Source organism: Rhinolophus sinicus, linkage group LG07, assembly GCF_036562045.2.
Source record: "Rhinolophus sinicus isolate RSC01 linkage group LG07, ASM3656204v1, whole genome shotgun sequence".
NCBI classification, from domain to species: Eukaryota; Metazoa; Chordata; class Mammalia; order Chiroptera; family Rhinolophidae; genus Rhinolophus; species Rhinolophus sinicus.
In genome coordinates this window covers 81,346,472-81,366,225 of record NC_133757.1, presented here as the reverse complement: position 1 = coordinate 81,366,225, position 19,754 = coordinate 81,346,472, and the positions used below count along the sequence as shown (strand labels likewise).

At 55.0% G+C, this 19,754-nt stretch overlaps 2 protein-coding genes and 1 long non-coding RNA gene across 4 annotated transcripts; 1 reads left to right on the top strand and 2 right to left on the bottom strand.

Moving 5' to 3' along the window:
- Positions 1-3,979: 3,979 nt before the first annotated feature.
- LOC109454950 (uncharacterized) lies at positions 3,980-9,985 on the bottom strand. The gene is made up of 3 exons (XR_012498083.1): positions 9,618-9,985; positions 7,117-7,153; positions 3,980-5,061 (listed from the first exon to the last, which is right to left on the bottom strand). It is a non-coding gene; the product is annotated as an uncharacterized LOC109454950 (long non-coding RNA).
- An 871-nt stretch (positions 9,986-10,856) lies between these two features.
- Positions 10,857-13,689, bottom strand: IER2 (immediate early response 2). The gene has a single exon (XM_019746237.2). It carries the CDS (start codon positions 12,493-12,495, stop codon positions 11,821-11,823), a length of 675 nt encoding a protein of 224 aa, XP_019601796.2. The 5' UTR covers positions 12,496-13,689; the 3' UTR covers positions 10,857-11,820.
- Positions 13,690-15,327: 1,638 nt separating this feature from the next.
- STX10 (syntaxin 10) lies at positions 15,328-18,204 on the top strand. 2 transcript variants are annotated; one of them, XM_019746235.2, is made up of 8 exons: positions 15,328-15,485; positions 15,736-15,905; positions 16,056-16,150; positions 16,227-16,289; positions 17,232-17,339; positions 17,432-17,534; positions 17,630-17,724; positions 17,821-18,204. In XM_019746235.2, the coding sequence occupies exons 1-7, from the start codon at positions 15,451-15,453 to the stop codon at positions 17,716-17,718; spliced, it is 663 nt and encodes a 220-aa protein (XP_019601794.1). In that variant the 5' UTR covers positions 15,328-15,450; the 3' UTR covers positions 17,719-17,724; positions 17,821-18,204. The 2 variants fall into 2 exon arrangements, with proteins under 2 accessions (XP_019601794.1, XP_019601793.1); XM_019746234.2 differs by having other exon boundaries at positions 17,432-17,538.
- Positions 18,205-19,754: the final 1,550 nt, after the last annotated feature.

Genomic DNA, 19,754 nt, shown 5'->3' with positions numbered 1-19,754 from the left:
ACAGGCACTGTCTGTACCTCATGGGCTCAAGTCAAATAAAGGAGGCAGAGAGCACATCAACAAACCAAATAGAAAAAGCATGGAAATGATGAATTACAACTGGAATGTGTGCCGTGGAGGGGCAGCTCAGAGCACTGCAGAGAGGCCGACCTTTCTAGGAAGGGACGGGGAAGGTGTGCACCAGGCCTGAACGAGGAGGGTTTAGGTAGGAGAAGGCAGAGTGTGTCTCTTGCTTTCCTGCAGGTCTCACATCCAATCTGGCAGAGGCTAACCCGTGTACAGAATGCTGCATGAATGAAAGAAGGCATGCATGAATATGGCAATAGCAGGCTGGCTTCGTAGGCCAGCCAGGCCAGAAATCAAACCCTGGCACCTTTACTTCTTTCCTGAGCAACCTCAGGAAAGCCACTTAACCTCTCTGGGCCTCAGGTTTTCAGTTGTAAATTATCCTAGTCGTGAAAACTATAAATGCACCTGGCACTGTGCAGGGTATGCCTTCACTTCTAGAGCTCCCCTCAGTTATTCTCACTCTGTCTCCAGCTCCCGTCCTCACCCCCCTTCACCCCCACCCCAGAAACTGGGGAGCTTTGTCTTTAAGAGAGAGAAGGTAGGAGCCTCCCCACACTGGCTCACGGCCTGGACCTCACTCCTTGTGCCGCCAAGCCAGCGCTGGGGGCTGCTCCTCCAAAACACACACACACACACACACACACACACACACACACACACACACACACGTCCTGGCCTAAATATATTGCAACCTCAGAGACATTCCACGCCCCACACTCATTTCCGCCTTCCTGCCCTAGTGGGGTGCCAAGAAAAAAAAAATTCCATTGGAGGGGGAGGTAGGGAGAGGAGGGGGAGGGGGCAGAACTGGTGTGATCTGTCTGAGACGTGCCTCACAAGGGTCCTGGTCCTGATGGCGATGCTGAGAAGGCTGAGGATGAGGGGGACACCCCCACACCCTGCACCCTGTTTCTCTCCTCAGTTCAGCAGCTCTGAGTCACCATTCCGGTAGCTTCTGGCCCAGAGCCAGGGCTGGGTGGGACTTGAGGGCGGAGGTGGGTGGGGAGACCTACTTTAGCCTCTGATTTCTCCTCCCAGCCCACAGGGGCCTTGGGTCTCACAGCCCACACCCTGGCCCACACCCAGTTAATCCCGGAATCCTCAAGTCCTCTGGCTCCCAGAGCCACTGCTACTGTCCCTGCCAACCCCTGGGAACCAGGAAGGAAGAAAAGGGCTGCCTGTCTCCACCCAGTGGGGCTCTGCTGATGCCACAGGCACCACTCAGCTCAGCAAGCCCACCCAGCTGGGGAGCTGCCACTCCTCCCTCCAAGCAGAAGAGATTCAGCCCAGACTGGTGGTCCTGCTGGCCCCACTGACCCCTCCCCAAAATGCCAGAAACTGTCCATTTCCACCACCAGACTCAAGCTAAATCTGGGAACACTCACATACAGTGTTAGTTTGCAGCCGGTGTGTGTAGACAAGCAGGACAGTGGAAGGCAGGTGATGAGCCTACCCCCCCCACCCCCCCCATGTAGCCACAGCTGGGGACATTTTGGGTTGCCATGACTGTAGGTGGAGGCCCTACTGGTACCTAGTGGGTGGGGGCCAGGGATGCTGCAACATCCTCTGATGCACGGGGCAGCCCCCACCACAGGAAATGATCCAGCCCCCAATGTCAATAGTGAGAAACCCTGGCATAGGCCTGGATGCAGATCCAGGCTCTGGCGCTTTTTAGCTGCAAAGACTCTCTATAGCAGAGGCAAACTGTCTAAGCTCACTGTGCTTCAGTCTCCTCTCTGTGAAATGAGGATAATGCCACAATAAATCTGTTGCAAGGACTTCGTGAGTTCATATAAGCGAAGCGTTTAAACCAGGAAGCAACAGCTGTATGATGATGTCATTCTTAAGCCCTCAGGCTCCAAGTCCCACACACCTGAGTTCAAATCTGACACTTACCAGCTAAACTGGGACAAGTGCTGTGGCTGCCTGTCGCAGGGGTGACATACAGCCTCAGTGTATGCTGGGGACACAGGGGTGCTGAGTAAATGCTTGCTGGCTCAGAGGTGCCTGAGCCTGGAAGGGGCATTAGGAGGCCTCAGATCTTCTGATTTCTGGGCACCACAGATGCCATAGCAACAGGACAGGATGGGTTCAGAGGCAACAGGAGTTAGAGGAGGAGGTTTGGGGAAGAATCAGGCTGGCCTAGAGCAGGAGGCATGGGGGCCCGGGGGCGGCCAGGAGGAGGATGGCAGGAACATCTGGCTGAGGGTCTTCCCCTAGTTTTCTAGCACATGTAGAGTGGTGGCAAGGAGGGGAAGTCACCAAGGTCCAAGAGCAGGGGACAGGTACACTCGGGTAATCCAGAACAATCAGAGGGAACTTCACTGCTTCGGAGGGTGGGGTAGAGTTTCCTGGGAACCATGTGTGTGAGTGTGTGTGTGTGTGTAACCGGATAGGCCTCGACTCAGCCCAGGATGCTGAGGTCAAGCCCACCCGCCTGTCTGGTCTGACCAGAAACCCAGGTCCACACGTGGTGGACACTGGCTCCAGCCTTCAGGAACCAGGCTGGCTTTAGTCATAGTGTAACCACTAGGAGGTTGAGCAATAGGTATGCACCCTGTTCCCACGAATGACCAGAGAGTCATGAGAAAGAGGGACAAGCGTATGGAGTAAGGAAGGAGGCAAAGGGGACATGAGGACACCCAGGCTGCATTGGGAGACAGAGATGAGCAGCTGACTGCAAAGTCCCCAAGGGCCCTCCCCTGCATACTCCCTCCTCTGTGGCCTCTGACCCTCCAGCAGGGAAGGGTCCCCCAGCCCGGCCCAGTCCAGAGACCCTGGGATTTCTTAGAGTTCAGCAAAGAGGCTCTCCCCGGAGCCATGCCTAGTCCCCTGTCTGCATAACCCTCACCTCCAACTGGGAAAGGGAAGAACCCCACCCCCAGCTTGAAAGGAAGGCTGGTCCTAAGGCTCCTTCTCACAGCCCGTCTGTGACTGGTTCACCCCTCTTGAAAGGGAATGCTTTGTCCCAAACAACATGACAGCATTTTGAAAATTCCAGTATTTGTTTATAAGGCAGCATCTGTAGGGCTTAGGAGGACAGCTGGGGAATACATGGGACACAGTGCAGCAGACTTGAGTCTGATGGGGAGAGGGTCCCCATCCTCACCTCACGCTGAGTCTCACTGCTTAGCCTCCAGGGACCTGGCAGTGAGTTAACTGCAGGATTGCTTTGGGCTTCCTGGTGGCAAGAAGCCAGGATAAGTTTCCGGAAGGGTGGGCCAAAGCAAGGGAGGAGGTCTCAGGTGGAGGCTAGTTGGCAGTAGGTTGGCCCAGAGCCCAATGAAGCTTGGGTCCCAGCTACTGGGCTGAGGCCCAGGCCCCTCTGGCCTCTAGCATGCCCCAGACTGGGCAGGCAGCCTCCAATGGGCCTCCCCGCCTGCCCTCAGGTCTAAAGGGTGAAACACTGAGCCATTTCCTGTTCCAAACACCAGATAGAGGGCTCCCCAGCAGCCTTTCCAGTCTAGCAATTTGATTTTGCTCAGTAAATAAGGATCACAAAAAAATAAATAAAAACAAAAAACTTTGTCCTTATCAAGGCCCTGGGTGGAGCATGCACAAATTGGCCCCTGGGGATGTTTTCACCTGAGAAAAGGGGAGAAAAGATGGCTGAGTCACCCAGCAAGTCGGTCTGAAAAAGCTAAAGAGGAGGAACCTGGTGGATGAACTTGGTGAGCACTCAGCCGATTTGGGAGGGGAGGGATAAAGGGAGAGGGGGGGCAGGAGAGAGAGAGAGAGAGAGAGAGAGAGAGAGAGAGAGAGAGAGACTGCCCATTGGTGGCAGAGAGACCTCAGCGCTTATTTGTGAACTGGAGATTACTTACTAGGTATATATAAGCGAGGTCTGCTGGTCTGGACAAAGGTCCCTACCCACCCCTCCTCTTGCCCCCAAATCTAGGAAAGAAAAAAAAACAATGGACTTTGTTTTATTAGAAGTACATTTGTTCTGTGCCTCAATTCCTTCATCTGTAAAATGGGGCTAGTGAAAGTGCCTGCTTTAATTCTGACCCAGGCTTGGAGGAAGGTTAACTAAATGAATACAAGCTCTACACCTGTCATCTCTTCTTAGAAGAGGGCGTGTCATCAGGTCTGTCACTAACCGGATGCTGAGTCTCCAGGGGCCTTTGAAGACTTCCGGAATCTTCTGAGGGCTTCTCAGGGTGGCTCTGTCAACAGAGGGGACTTTGCATGAAGCCTTAATTAACACAGCCGCTAATTCCCCACACTGTCTCCCCAGGGCTCCAAGGAGGAGCAAAGCGTTTCCAAGACTCCTGCTTGGCTCCCTCCAGCCCCTTAGGATCGCCCGGTGCTCCTGTCAGGCCCTTGAGAGAACTTCCCAAACTGAGGGAAAACTGAACCCCAGAACAGCGAGGAAACTCAGGGGGCATGACCCCTGGCTAACCGGGGAGAGCAGCGAGGACAGTGTTGGCAGACATAGCTATGCCTTGCATTCACCTAGGATGCTTGGGTCCTCCAGCCCAGCCCAGTCCAGAGACCCTGGGATTTCTTAGAGTTTAGCATAGAGGCTGTGGGGACAGAGTCCCAGAGAGCAGTTTCCAGGCTCTCGGCCTCACGTGGAAAGGTGGTGGCCTGGGTAGAGATGGCCATCAGCTGTGACTAGTTAGCCATCAGCTGTTACTGGTTAGCTATTAGCCACTGATATAACTGCCGTAGCTACGTTGGTAGGTTGGTTGGCAGAGAAGCAGACGGCAGATTGTGGCTTCTGCTTCCTGTGTCTCCAACCCAGCCGCCATCGATATAGTGGTATGAGCCCCCTATCCATGGCTCCGTTGGTGTTCCTTTTTGGCCTCACGATATCCTGCGTTCTTGTGCGGGGAGCGGGACCAGAGACCCCGCATGACAGAGGCTCTCCCTGGAGTGATGCCCGGTCCCCTGGCTGCACAACCTTCAGCCACGGAGAGGAAAAGAACCAGGCCCTGGCAGGCCAAGGTCTGCTTCTACCTCACCGTTTCCGATCACTTCTGCAAGCACCTGGAACAGAAAAGATGCTGTGTATTGGCTTGTTTCGTCAATCCTCTCATGCCCCTCGTCCCTTGGAGGTGCTCCCTGCAGCTACACCTCCAGGAAAGGGTTAACAGGAAGCGCCTGGCGCCCTGCAACCACAGAAGCCCATTGTTCTCCAGCTGGCCTCCTCCCCCTCATTCAGGAAGACCCTCTGGGGAGCCCCTTCAAAAGGGCTAGGCTAGTGTCTCCAGGCTTAAGGCCAGCCTGTCGGGAGGGCAAGCACAGGAAAAGGAAACTTGTGAGCAAGGGCTGGGGCACAGATGTCACCGCTATGTCTCTGGGGGTTTCCAAGGAAGGGGAGGCTGAGGTGTGCCACCCTTGGGGGGAGGCAGCCCTCCCCCACAGTTCCCATCTGGAAGCCAGAGGGGTTCGATCTAGAGCCTTTAGTTACAACTTAAGCTCCTGCCTCCCTCCACCCAATTCCCCCCCTCTACACCCCCATCCCTCAGCATCTCTGGGTTAGAAAGTTTCACACCCCACCTCTTCTTCCCTTCTCCACCTGATTTCAGATCTTCTCTCTTCCTTGTCCTGTAGGCTTCAGTTTAGAAGACTCCAGGAGGGGGGGTGGCATGTGCTTTGGCAGGGCAGCATGTATTTGGGGGACACAGAGGAGAGCTGCTAACAATTCCCTGGGAGACCCTGGGGGGTGGACAGGGTGAAGGCAAGCAGCTGCCAAACAGATGTGGATGGACAGGCTGAGGAGGAAATTAATTGGTGCCAACTGGGTGGCAAGCAGGGAAGGCAGGAACCCGGGGGGGTGGGGGGGGGGCCAAGAGCTGCCTAGATGCAGGAGGGAGAGTGGGGGGTAGACATTAATGCTGAGATGATTTCTTAACTGACAGTTGAGAATGTGCTTGGGGAGGAGCGGGATGTTTGATCTGGGTCCCATGGCCCAGCAGGCTGGAAGGAAGCAAGATTTCTGCTGAGAGGAGCTCCATCCATAAGGGTCAGGAGAGGAGCCAAGCCTGAATGTGCAGGTGGAGGAGCTCAGCTTTCCAGCAAATTCGGGGAGCCCTAAGCTCCCCTTAACACAGAGGTGGGTGGAATTAATAACGCCCTAGGCTGAACTTCCGTAAACAGATATAAAATGCCCTCATAGCAACCCTGAACACATGTGGGGGCCGTCTGTGCTCCCTGGACACACTGGGCACAGGTATATGGACCTGTTCTCCACTGAACACTGTTATGGGGGTCCTGGGCTCGCCTGAGCATAGATGTGGGGGCTCTGGGTTCCCCTGGACACATATGGGGGCGTTTCAGCAGCCTCCACGCCAAGGGCTGGTCGTGTGAGCTTCAAACTCTGGCAATCCCCATTTTCCTTCCGCTTTTTCCGCCTTTTTCCTGATTCCGAGTCGACCTCTATCCCCAGACGCCCGCAGCAGGGCTTCCGCCTCCCTGCCGGCCCCTAAAGCCCCGCCCCTGCACTCGTGGGGCACGCGGAGGGTTACGGGGGCTGCCAAGCGCTGAGGGTCTGGGTGGAATCCGGAAGGGAACGGTTTGGGGGCGACACCGACTACCCTGGGAGTTCTGGCAGAGTGGGGGCGGGGTTAATTTGAATGACCCGCCCTTCCTGTGACTGACACTCACTACGTTCCACCCCGAGCGCCCCTCCTGAGACTTAAATTTCCTGGCGGAGATCAAGTTCCCGCCCTGCGGAGCTGGCAGCTAGGCCAAGGCCAGCGTCTTCCCTCCTCCGGCGGGCACCTTGCCCAGGCTCCTGGAACCGGGTAAACCGGTCTGGGTGCTACTCCTGGGGTGGTCCCGACCTGTGGCCCGGCCCTCTCCAAGCTCAGCCGAGGCTCACCTAGGACTGGGACGCCTGTCCCTTGGGCCCCCGCACAGTGGAGAAGGGGAGGGACTCTCAGAATGGAGGAAATGACTAGAGCTGTCCCCTACTTGGCTGTTGGCAGGGTGAGCTTCTCTGGGCCTCAGTTTCCCGGAATGTAAAAAATGGACGTTAGAAGGACCTATCTTAAAAGGAAGTTGCAAAGAAATCATTCACAAAAAGCAAGTAGCAAGCACCTGGTAGACTCGTCTCTGTCCTTTTGGAGGCCACAAGCTAGAAGAGGAGACAAATTCAGAAACATGTAAAATTGCAGTTGTGATAAATATTACAAATAAAGTAGCTCTTGATCTGAGTGTCAATAAATGTAGGAATCTTGGACCAAAGTATGGGTGGAGAGGGAACACTTCCCTGATGATTTGCCCTTAAGCTGAGCTGACTCAAGTAGGTGAATAGGGAGGGAAAAGCACTCTTGGAGAGCTTACATACAAAGGCACCTGTGGCTGGGAGATTGCGGAAGTATGAAGAACAAAAAGCAGGTCAGTGGCGAGAGGGTGATGCAAGACTAGGCCAGAGATTGGCTGGGCCCAGGTCCTGCAGGACAGTCTTAGGGTTGTTGTCCCTCTTTCAGAAGCAGAATTTTCCTAACTCTGGGACAGTGGGCAAAGTGATTCAATGTTATTTAAATAACAAGGAATGCATTTCTCAGTCTCTCCCTTTTCAGTTTTCAGTCCAAGCTAGTCTGACTTAAGGATATATGAGTAGTCTTCCTCCTTTGGCAACACTGTGTCTTTAACCTTGCTAATCTTCCTTTGTAACTAAGAAAGCTGTCTGGAACCTCACACTTGGCTACTGTTTCAGCAGGATCTTATGACAGTATATCATTTTCATGGTAACTTTTATGAACTGTTTCCTTCTAAGTATAGTGAGTGCTTAAACAGTAGGTTAAGTTTTAAAAATTAGATTAATAATAATACAGTTGTTATGCAGATCTGATAAAAATTCTGACCCTCAACTGTGTGAAGTTTGGGAAATTCTATTCTAAGAGCCATGGGAAGCCATCAATTAAATGAGATAATAAATATTAAGCACTTAGCACCTGCTTACCCCAGACAACCTCATTCACTCATTCAGACCTGGGCTGAGCATTCATTCAAGGAATTGACATTTGAATGGGGGCACAAATGCTAAATAGAATATAAATATACCCTTTCAGCTAGTGAGCAGTACTCTAAGGAAGGCTAAGTTGAGTGGTGAGTGGGATGCTATTTTAGATCAGATAGCCAAAGAAGGGCCTCCCCAAGGAGGTGGCATTTCTGGGAAAAGAGCATTGCCAGCAGAAGGAATAGCAAGTGCAAAAATCCAGTTTGTGTTTTATAAGATCAGTGCAACTGCTGTGTAGAATAGATTGTGGGGGTCAAGGGCAGGGAGGAAACTGCTGCTCTAATCCAGATAAGAGGTGATGGAGGAAAGGGAAAAGCTTGGAGTGAGATGGTAGGTCAAGTCAATAGCCCCTGTGACTGGATGGAGTGTGAGAGAAGAAGAAAAAGGGATTCAAAGAGGATTCCTCAATTGGAAGGCTGGCAGGAAACAGCAAGAATTCTCTTTGGGTCCTGTTTGGCTTGAAATACCTTAGACCCCAAGGAGACTGGGATGGAGAACCAAATTGGAGAGTTAGCACAGAGATGGCATTTAGAGCCCTAAATCTGAATGAGGCCGCCAGGTGCAACTGTACAGAGAGAGGCCCAGGGCCTGAGGCAGGGGTCACTGGTAAGGTGAGAGGAAACTATGAGTGTAGGACCTAAAGGAGAAAAAAAAATCAACTGTCAAACTGTTACCATTTGGCCAAACTCTAGAGCTGGTAGGGGAGGCAGACCCTTGTTCACATTGAACTACTGGAGGGGTGGGAGTGGGGGGCTGTTTTTCCATCTCTCTGGACTTAGCACAGCATCTGCATGCATATGTATATATATGTGTGTGTATATATATATACACACACACATACACACACACACACACACACACACACATAAATTGTAGTGTTGTATGTGCTTTTAAATGGCCAGCACTGTTGTCATTTTACATGTACTATCTTGTTTAATCTTCACAATGAACCTAAGAGGTAGGGACTATTATATTCCAAAATTTATAGCCAGGAAACAAGCCCAGAGAGGTGAAGTAACTTGCTAAAAATTGCACAGGAATCTGGCTATCTGGCTCAGGAATCTGTGCTCCTTTAACTCATAACTTCTGCACTGGCCTTTGCCACCCAGGGTCATGGTTCTGAGTTATCTCAGTTGCCAGAGCATGTAGATCTGTCAGGCTTCGGCCTTTAACCTCTAAGGGGAGGGGTAGGGGAGGGGGGAAGGGGAGCAGGAGCCATGGATAGGCCACATTCTACCAGACCAGTCCCATTGGATGGGTATGTAGGTTGTTTCAAATCTGTGCCAACATTGTCATGAACACCCTTCTGGAACCTCCTGCTGATTCCCTGGTGAATCGGCTGAACACAGGATATGTGACATCTTTAGTTTTCACAGCTATTGTCCAATCGATTACCCCCCAGAGGGCCTGTCCCAATAACCGAGGGCTATATAATGGCCTGAAAACTCCAGGCCCCGTCAGTGTCGGTTGTTGTGACAAGTTTTCGATTTTGCCTATTCTGATGGGTGAAAAGGGGTCTCGGGGAAGGGTATATCTTAAGGGCATGTCTGTAGGGGGTTGCTGGTCGGTCTCTCACCGTGTCATCTCCAGGCCTTAGCTCCGGTGGCCGCCACCGGAACTTCCAGGCGGGGGCGGGAGTCGGCCAAGTAGCTTCCCGCGGAAGGAAGGGCCCCACGGTTCCTGCGACAGGATGCGCAGTGAGGCCCCCTCGCCAGCCGCCGGGGACTTCCCTGGGCCAGGCCAAGTTTGCGGGGGAGTTGCTCCCACGCGAGCTCATTGAGCTACCGCTAAGAGAGTGGGGTTGCAGTCCCCCTACGTCTCACTGGGGAGTTCTGGGTAAGGTCCCCGAGTGGGTGGTGCTAAGTCTCTCATGTTTCCCGGTAAGGAATCAGGCGGCTGTGGAGGCAAGCTGTGCTAGATTCCCCCGGAGGACCCAGAGGGAGGGAGGAAGGCGGGGGGTGGGGTGAACTGGGCAGGAGGGAGCTGGGGGCGGGCGTCCTGGGGCGGGCCCGCCCCTCCTCCTTTCACCCTCCGGCCCAGGGATCAGGTCCCCGGGGGCGGAGGAGGCGCGCAGTGGCGGAGCCAGCGGTCTGGGGGCCGGGCGGGCGCTTTCCCGGAGTCACTCGCTCCCTCACTTCCCACACCTGCGGCTCCTTTGTCCTCCTAACAGTCCCTCTCTTGGGTCTATATTGGGTAAAGTATGAGGATTCTCTCCCCTGGAGTGGCTAACCTGGAGCTGGGGTGGGGGCCAAAGCAAAAAAGGGCTCCCACGGGCATTTCTAAACCTAGTCTCCTCGTGGGAACATGTTTGAAAGCCCACTCCATAGATGAGGAAACTGAGCCTGGGAGCTTACCTCCCAGTCTCAGCCACACAATTACACCGCCAGAGATTGGAACAGGGCGTAAAAGGAGCTCCAAAGCTCACCTTCTCTGGGGGCCATGAGACCTCCGCCAAAGCGAATTCAGTGCGATCCTTCAAGTCTCCCAAGGAGGCGTGGCTCCTCAACTACGCTTGGGGCACTGTCCCCAGCAGAATCCCCCACCAAACGTCTGCATTGGGAAGCTCTCTTCCTCGCTAGACTTGTAGGGGAATCGCTAAGGAATCCGCAAGTGTGGGGGGCTTCAGGAGGCGGAGAACCCTGGCGCCCAGCGTGTAAATGCTCCGGCTGAGAGAACGGAGCCCAGCCCCCTCCCGCCCACTCTGCCCATGTGAGAGCCAGTCAGACCGGTTTGTGAGGCCCCTGCAAGTCGCCGCCAGCTTCTGACCCCTTAACCCTGCCCCTCCCCCACTACGGAAGAAAACAAGACAGCAGACTTTTTATTCAGATGGTCTTTATTTTCCTATCTGGCGTCTCTAGCAAAAGTCCAGATAGACGGAGTTAAACAGAATCCACCAGAGTAAATAAACAGTCCCTTAGAACGTCCTGGCTATAATCTACCCCTCCCCAAATTGGCCCAGTCTCACCAGCAACTGGCCCCAGCTCAGCCTTACAGCGCTTTGCAATCCCCTCCCCCCAGTTTTGTGATTCAGACCAAGATTGTGGTTTGTGTCCGTGTGTCTGAGGGAGGGTCACGCTGGAGACTGAACATCATCCTGTCCTCGAACACACCAAATTAAAACAATTTTAACCTGAAATCAGATCAGCTCCCCCCGCCCCAAAAGAAGGCGCAGGGGCGCAGGATGTGAGGGCGAAGTGACTCAGGCCGCCCTCCTCCCATTCCCCACCGCGGTCCACACCCCAGGCCCTCCTCCCAGGCCCCACACCCACGCAAGGCAACAGGAAACTACCCACGACTGCCCCATGACGCAACGATGATCGCTTGCATAAGTATGTCACCGGAGGGGGACGACTGCCTGGAATGCTGAGTTGGGAACGTGAACATCAACTATAGAAAAACCTTGAAAGGGCGGCACAGCCCCAGTAAAAAATAAAGTCCGACCCTGAGGAGTTGCAAGAATCAAGCCTCCCTCTCCCAGTCCCAGAAGGAGACGGAAAGGCCACGTCCCTGTCGGTTAAGACAGCACCTATGGGCGCGGCAGGTCTCGGCAGAAGGCGCCCGCGCCCCCGGCTCAGGCACCTCGGCGCCGCCGCGCCACACGGGTGGCGACGGCTCCCCGGCGGCAGAGTCCCTCTCCCGGCCTTTCAGCAGCCTGGGCGGCGGCTCTTCTCCACCGTTTCCGCGGGCGCTCCCGCGGGGGTAGCCTGACCTCGGGTCTGCGAATTCTCGCTGACGGTTCGGCCGGGGCACTGGGCTCCGGCAGCGCCGCTTGGGGCCCCTCAAAAGGCCACCACAGCCCGCACGAGCACGTTTAGCATATTGTCCGCCGGACGACAGGCCGGCTTCCCCTCACACGCGGGTGGTGACACCGTCGGGGAGGCGGCGGGGCTGCAGTTCAGAAGGCCTGAGAAGCGCCTCTGTAAGACACGCGCCAGGTTGGGGAAGGCGCCCTCCGCTTGCGCGGGAGGGGGCTGCAGGCGATCGGGGACCTCCGAAGACGCCCCTTCCTCCGCTTCCTCTTCTAGACGGGCTTTCTTGCTCGGAACCAGTCCGGCGTCCCCGCCGTCGCTCAGGCTGCTGCTCCGCCGCTTGCGGCTGACTTTGGCAGGATGCGGGGCACAGCGGGCAGGAGTTTCCTCGGCTCTTGGCGCCTCCTGCGTGTCCATGGGCTCCGAGCAGGGCTGCTCACCGTCGGGGGACGCTGCCTCGGCTGCGGCTTGAGCTTCCCGTAGCGGGTGCAGGCGAGGATCTGGGGAGCGGGCGGGCAGCGAGGGCACCTCGGTCTGCTCGTGGGCTTCCACTTTGGCGGAGAGGTAGAGCTCCCGGGCGCTCCGCATGACCAGCGACAGCTGCAGACTTCGGTGCAGCCGCAGGCCCCCGCGCTGCATGCGCGAATGGTACATCTTCCACACCGACAGGGTCATGATGCGTTGCGCTTCCTTCTGCACCTCCATGGCGACTCGACGGCGAGGGCGGCGGGGACTCTCAGTACAAGGAACAGGTGCACTACAGCCTACGCGCTCACGCACGCCTCTCTCTGCACACCAACCTACGCCGCCGTAACGCTGCTAGGACGCTAAACCCGGGGACCCGCTACCCGGACCCTTTTGTACTCGGAGTAACGTCACGGAGACGCCCCGCCCAATCAGAGCGCGGCATCCGGGCTTTCCACAGCGCCGGGGCCAGAGACGCCTTAAAGCCACAGGGTGGAAAATACCCGGCGGAGGAAAGGAACGAGAACCCTGAAAAGGAGGGAGCGTTGCCCAGTTCACAAGGAGCTCTTGGGGTGGTCTACTTTCTCAGCCCCCACCCCAATGCGCCCGCGTGCAGGCCCAAGGGAGGAAATCCCACCCACTTACTAGAGTTCGCAGGCCCCAGTAGGTCATAGGTGGCCAGTTTCCCTTAGCACCCGGCAAGACATAGGTTCCAGACATACATCCCCGTGGGCACAGTTCCAGGCGTCTCAGTGTTTTTTGAATCAATAACGATGCCAACGCTTATTAAGCGGTTACTACGTGCCAGAAGCTGTTAAAGGTTTTCCTTTCATAAATATCTCATTGATACCCTCCACTCCGCTGAGGGTAGTTATACCTGATTTCTTCACGTGGGGAAACCGAGGCAGAGTGACTCGTCCAATGTTTGCTAAACGAATAAATGGGCTATTGCGGTGAAAGGGAGCCACTGGGGCCTTCAGCTCATTCTCTAGAGTCCGCCAGGCCTCTTCACTCCCTTTCTCCGTAGGTGATAAGGAAGTGGACAGCGATGGCTGACTCCAGGGGCAAAGCTGCCCTTTCCACGGACGGCGGACGCCTGTAGACATGAACGCAGCCTGGGCTGCCATCTCTACACTCCGCACACTGATCATTCCCCGTTTCCTTCGGCACAAGCTCCACGGGTGGGCTTGGCGCTCGCAAGGCGGAGAACCCGGCCGCACGAAAGTCCGGGTGAACACGCGGCTGCCTCCCCGCAAAACGACGCGGCCGTGCTCCGCCTCTGCAACCCAGGAGGCGGGGCTGAAAACTGAGCAAAGCAGAGATAGAGCAGATAGAAAACATAGGCTTCACCCTCCACTACGAGCTATCGTTCCGAGAAATCCTATTTCAAGTTCCTCCAAAAAAAATGCGAAATTGTTTGCATGGCTCCATGTAGTAGTGGCGCGGACCCTTTAAGCGGAGGCTCCGCCTACCGGGCTGGCGCGCAGAAACTTCCCGCCACTGGGTCAGCGCGACGTCCTGGACTAAATTCGGAAGTAATGACGTAGGACAGGCGCGCGAGCGGCTTCCGGCTGCCCCTATAAGGACAGGGGCCGGGATCTCGGTACTGGTAGTAGAGGACTTCTTCCGGGAGTGCGTGGGTGGGGTCTGGGCCTCCAGTCACAACCCTTCCCTCTCCCGGCAGCTAGAGCAGGCAAGAGTCCCCGGCTTCCGGACCGGCTTCCAGCAGGGTAGGCAGGGAGGGAGAGGAAGGTTCCACTTTCTTCCAGGGAGGCCTGGGAGGCGTGACGCCCCTCCAGGTATGCCCAGCAACCTGCGGGTAGGGGCGACCTCAGGGCTCCTACTGACGCCATCTCCCAGAGACCCTACATAAAGACCTTGCCAGCACTAGGGTGAGACAGGTTCATCCCTGTCCCCACACGGAGACCCCACAGTTATTTCTCCCTACAAGACCCTCTCCCCGGTATTCCTGCTCCTCCCAAAACTGATTCTCGTATGCATCCTTGGAGAACGCTCAGGTCCCTCCCTCCGCACATGGATACTCAATTATTCCCCTTTAAAAGACTTCTCCAAAAACTGTCCCCTTTCAGCGATCCTTCCTGCCATATCCAGCGACGACCTGCTGAGAACGTCCCCATTCCGTCCGCGGAGGCTCCAGAACATCCCCAGCTCAGGGGCTGAGATCCCACACAGCGACTCTGACATACACGGGGGCGACCCTCCGAGGACTTTTCCAGACCTCCCGCCCATCCTCCAGAGGGAGTGCAGGACCTCACTGAGGCGATAGCTTCTCCGTATCCCCCAAAAAAGTGCTTTCCCGAAGACCCCACACAGGACGCCCGTGTGACAGAGACCCTATGAATCCCTCCCAGACATTCCTGGCCCCTCCCCAGATGGAGACCCCATGCACAGAGGACTCCCCTGGAGGCAGTCCTCAGAGCCACCATCACATCCGCTCCCGCGACCCCCAGGCTCGCACCCAGTAAGACCCCACCCCCAGAAGCATCTCCGGGACTCCTACTAACCACCACGCCGTCCCAAGTCAACCTCGAGGCGCCCCTCCTTCGCAGGAAAAAGGGAGAGTCCAGCAGAACTCCCACAGAATGCCCGCGCCTCACCCCGCCCCGTGGGAAGGTAAGGACGACCACCTCTCCTCCCCCACCCCATTCGAAACCTGCCATTCTCGACCCCTGGGCTGGGAAGATCTCCCAGGATAGGATTCGGGTGCAGACTCAGGGAGTCCGTTAAGAGGATCTACGAATCGAACGAGCCCAGTCACAATCTCGTTTGATTTCAGGGAGGCTGTTATTATTTACATTGCCCAGAAGGAAAATAGGTTGAGCAGCAACAATTCGAGGGGCTGTGGCTCGAATCCAGATATTCCGAGATCGGACCCAAACCCCAACGGACAGAACTAGAGCACTGCTGAGGGCGGTGAAGTACGGAGACGCGAAGGGGCGGGGCGTGCGTACAGGAAGCCATATTTGCCCACAACCATGATGGCCACAGAGAGGGCGGAAGTTCTGCACTTCCGGCCTCCGAGGCCTCTCTTTCTCCACTGGCGGTCTTTCTCGATGGTGTCATGGGTCACGTGACGGGGGCGGGGGTGGCGGCGCGGTCTGCCCCGCTGGGAGGGAACCAGCTAGCAAGGCCGAGAGGGGAGGGGGCTCGGCCTCCAGCCGTGGGTGGACTGACATGTCTCTCGAAGACCCGTTTTTTGTAGTCCGAGGGTGAGTGACAGAGATGGGGGAGGGCAGAGGGTGCTCGGGCCCCAGCCAGCCAGTGCCCGGGTACCCGCCGCAGCGTGCCTGGCGGTTCCGGCTCGGCTGTCGGGGTGCGCGAGTTAGGATCGTCCAGTGGCTGAGTGGGAGGGTTACGTAGAGGGATGTGTGTGTGGGGGTCCCCTTAACCCACTCGTTTGGGGGTGCAGCCGCTGGAGGCCCGCCTGCCCTCAGACACCCGCTGTGCCCCTGCCTGCAGCGAGGTGCAGAAGGCGGTGAACACTGCCCGCGGGCTGTACCAGCGCTGGTGCGAACTCCTGCAGGAGGGCGCCGCGGTCGGACGCGAGGAGTTGGACTGGACGACCAATGAGCTGCGGAATGGCCTGCGCAGCATTGAGTGGGACCTCGAGGACCTGGAGGAGACTATCGATATCCTCGCGGGTTGAAGGGCGGCCTGGGAGAGCCCATTGCGGTGGCAGGGGGAGCTGGGAGGCTGGACACCAGGGAAGGGTTGAGGGCTTTGAGTCAGAGGAGAGGGTTGTGTCTGGCATTGGCCTTGACTTTTGACTCCCGGCCTACGTATAGTGGAAGCCAACCCAGGCAAGTTCAAGCTCCCAACTGGGGACCTGCAGGAGAGGAAGGTGTTCGTGGAGCGGATGCGGGAGGCAGTCCAGGTGAGACGAGGTTCCGAAGGAGTGAGGATGGAGAGGTGAGGGAGTCTTTACTTTCTGATGCTGTCCTTACCCCCAGGAAATGAAGGACCATATGGTCAGTCCCGCAGCCATAGCCTTCATGGAGAGGAATAACAGAGAGGTAAGACATCCAGAGCCCACATCCTCACCCGGTTTTTTAGGGTGACCCTCCCCTTTGAATGCAAGCCTGACCTCTGTGTCTGTGTGTGTGTTTGCCTGTCTCCTGGAAACGAGTGTACATCTGTACCTTATGTGTCAGTACCCATCCTTTCTGTGTGTTCTCCTGGCAGTCTACCTGCCTGCTTTCAGTGTGCACACTTGACTTTCACTGTGTGTATACTCCCTTCAGTCTTCTTCTGGGAGTCTTTACTGGTTTCCCAGAGTAGGTGGTTGATGTCTGTGTACCTGATGTCTGTTTTTTGCTCTCTGTATTACTGTTTCCAGCACATGTTTCCAGCCTACCTTTTTTTCTCTGGTATGCACCTGACCCATCTGAGCATGTGAACTTGGCTTCTCAAGTGTTTCCTGTCTGCCTTGTGCACACCATTTCCCTCTGTGGGTGTGCTTACCTGTGTGTGCACCTGCTTATGCCTTTTGTGGGCACACTCCCTACTGCCTCTCTGTACACCTTTCCCCTCTGTGTTGTGTGTCCATTCTTTGAATGCTGTGAAACAACCAGTCTCTCCCCATCCCGTCATGGGGCCTGGGAGGGTGGGAGTGCTGAGGCCCTCACCAGCTTGGAGTCCTGTAGCAGTGCCTAGAGGATTAGAGCCCAAATTCATAAATGCACTTGGTTAATTAATTCATTTCCTCATTCCAACCTCAGGAAACAGGGATTATAGAGCTTCCCATTTTACAGATGGAGAAACTGATACACAGGGAAGTCAAGTGATGTGGCCTTGGGGTTACCTTGCTAGTAAGTGGTGAGTCTGGGGAACCCAGGCCATCCCACTTCAGAGACTCCCTTACTGACTGACCATTGCCTAGATTTGCCACAAACCTGTGTCTGGCTCCGTGGTGATTGGGCGTCTCTGCCTGAACTTGTGGTCTGTGCCCCTGCCAGATGCTGACAGGCAAGCCAGCTGCCCAGAAGTCATCCAGTGACCTGCTGGATGCCAGTGTGGTCTCGGCCACCTCTCGCTACATTGAGGAGCAGCAGGCCACACAGCAGGTTTGTCTGGGTAGTCAAGGCCATGGTCTGGAGGAGCCTGCAGACAGCTCAGGGCTCCCTGCCAACAGCAGTTCCTTGCCTCCAAACTGCAGCTGATCATGGACCAACAGGACCAACAGCTGGAAATGGTGTCTGGCAGCATCCGGGTTCTAAAACACATGTCCGGCCGCGTTGGGGAGGAGCTGGATGAGCAGGGCATGTGAGGCCAGCACCCCTGGGGTGGGATGGAAGCCTGAGGCTGGCTGCACAGGGGAACCCTTTGGGGACTGACGCCATCCTGGTCTTGGCAGCATGCTGGATGCCTTTGCTCATGAGATGGACCACACCCAGTCCCGGATGGATGGGGTCCTCAGGAAGATGGCAAAAGTATCCCACATGACGAGTGGTGAGTCCCCTGGGGGAGGCGATTCGGGGAGTGGGTGGCGTGGGGTGTGGGTGGTGCCACCGCCTCCCCCATGACTTCTGACCCTCTCACCCCCAGACCGCCGACAGTGGTGTGCCATTGTGGTGCTGCTGGGGGTGCTTCTCCTGGTTCTCATCCTGCTCTTCTCTCTCTGACCCCGGCCCTCCCCAGGGGGCTGATCCCTCGTGCTGGGGGAACTGGCAGGGCCCTGCCCTCTGGGAGGAGGGGGTCATGCCTGGGGAGCTGTCCCAAGACTCTCATCCAGAGCCAGTGGCACCCTCAGGGCTATGGGCCAGATCCCTCGCCACTGGTCTTGTCTCAAGTGCGCTTAAGGGGTAGTGGAGGTAGGGGGCCCTCAGACACACCCTGCCCCATTTCTATTTCCAGTGCCCCAAAGCCATTTATTTGCCCCTGTGCCTTCATGTGCCAACTTGGAAATAAAATCCCAGCCTTTTTTATACATATTTGTATCATATGGTGTGGTTGATTCGAAACTTGTGGGTACCCCGAGTGGGAACTCGAATTCTAACCCCCGTGTTTGCACTCACTATGGCTAAGGGGTGTGTGTGTGTGCGCGCACACACATGTGTACACTGTTAGTGATTTCATTGGTTAATATTGGGTGCAGAAAAGACTTCCGGTTTATTTATTGGTTTTCATGACTGATAAATTTATTACCATTGAAAATTCCAAACGCCAATTCTTGAGTTTTTGAAGTTCAGCCTACTTACCTTCTGCCTGTTGTGCCCAAGGTAGGTAACTTCTGGAGCCATGGAACTCAGTGGTCACCTGAGGGGCTTCTAAGTAAGGCAGGATTCCACTGTACACCTGGTCCCTCATTCCCTCTGTGATGCATCACTCTTAACAAGCAGCATTTGTAAATCTAAGGGCTTTGCCATAGAGCCTTCCTCAGTACGAAATGATTCCTGTAAGCCAAGTAAACTTGCGCAGTGAACCTTAGATTATCATCCGAAATGTTTGGGAACCATGCATCTCATTCACTCATGTACACGTTGTCAAGTGCTGTGTCATGAGGATGTCATTGCATTACATCGGTATGTCAAAAAATCGCAAAAAGGGACCAAATACATAGATTCTTCATGTGAAACCATGAAAGCTATGGTGTTGGGTTCTCTTGATCCATTCTACACTTAGTTCTAAGCTTTCCTGGGGTTAAAAGATGTTTCTGGGAGTTGGATGGGGCAGTCACCCTGGATTTTTGTTGGCAATGCTATTGGCCCTCAAAACCCCTACTTTCTTGCCTCTGAAGCTGGACTTCAGGACTCCAAGGGGCTGGTCTTACTTACTGAAACATACCCGTCACCGTGTACATTGCAGTACAGTTGACCCATGAACACAGGTTTGAATTGTGCTGGTCCATTTATACATGTATTTATTTCTAATACTGTAAATGTACTTTTATGATTTTTATTATTTTTTTTAAAAAATTTTAAGTGTTTCCCAGGACCCATCAACTCCAAGTCAAGTTGTTTCAATCTAGTTGTGGAGGGCCCAGCTCACAGTGGCCCATGTGGGGCTCAAACCGGCAACCTTGTTAAGAACACCGTGTTCTAACCAACTGAGCTAACTGGCTGCCCCAATTTTAATTTTCTTTCCTCTAGTTTATTGTAAGAATATAGTATGATATATATATATATATACACACACACCATACAAAATGTGTTCATCAATTATCAGTAAGGTTCCCAGTCAACAGTAGGCTATTTAGTAGTTTTGGGGGAGTCAAAAGCTGTGTGGATTTTCAACTGCACGAATAAGCTGTGTTGTTCAAGGGTCATGTCATCTTCCCCACGGACGCCTGGCACTCCCCTAGCCATCATGGGGTGAAGCACCTGGCCTGGGGGGAGATGCAGCCTCCGTGTCCACCTGCAGCAAAGGTCTTCTATTTGCTTGACTGGGATCCCTGACAGAAATAACCTTCCTGAGCTGCTTGGAACAGCCCTGAATCAATGGGGCCCTGAGGCACAGCCATGTCTTCTCACTCATAGAAC

Bases quoted from the DNA above. Each gene is read 5' to 3' on its own strand.
- IER2 (XM_019746237.2), bottom strand. From the start codon at position 12,495: ATGGAGGTGCAGAAGGAAGCGCAACGCATCATGACCCTGTCGGTGTGG.
- STX10 (XM_019746234.2), top strand. From the start codon at position 15,451: ATGTCTCTCGAAGACCCGTTTTTTGTAGTCCGAGG. The intron at 15,906-16,055 runs ATATCCTCGCGG...CTCCCGGCCTAC, and splicing joins GGACCTGGAGGAGACTATCG to GTATAGTGGAAGCCAACCCA. The intron at 16,151-16,226 runs GTGAGACGAGGT...CCTTACCCCCAG, and splicing joins GGATGCGGGAGGCAGTCCAG to GAAATGAAGGACCATATGGT.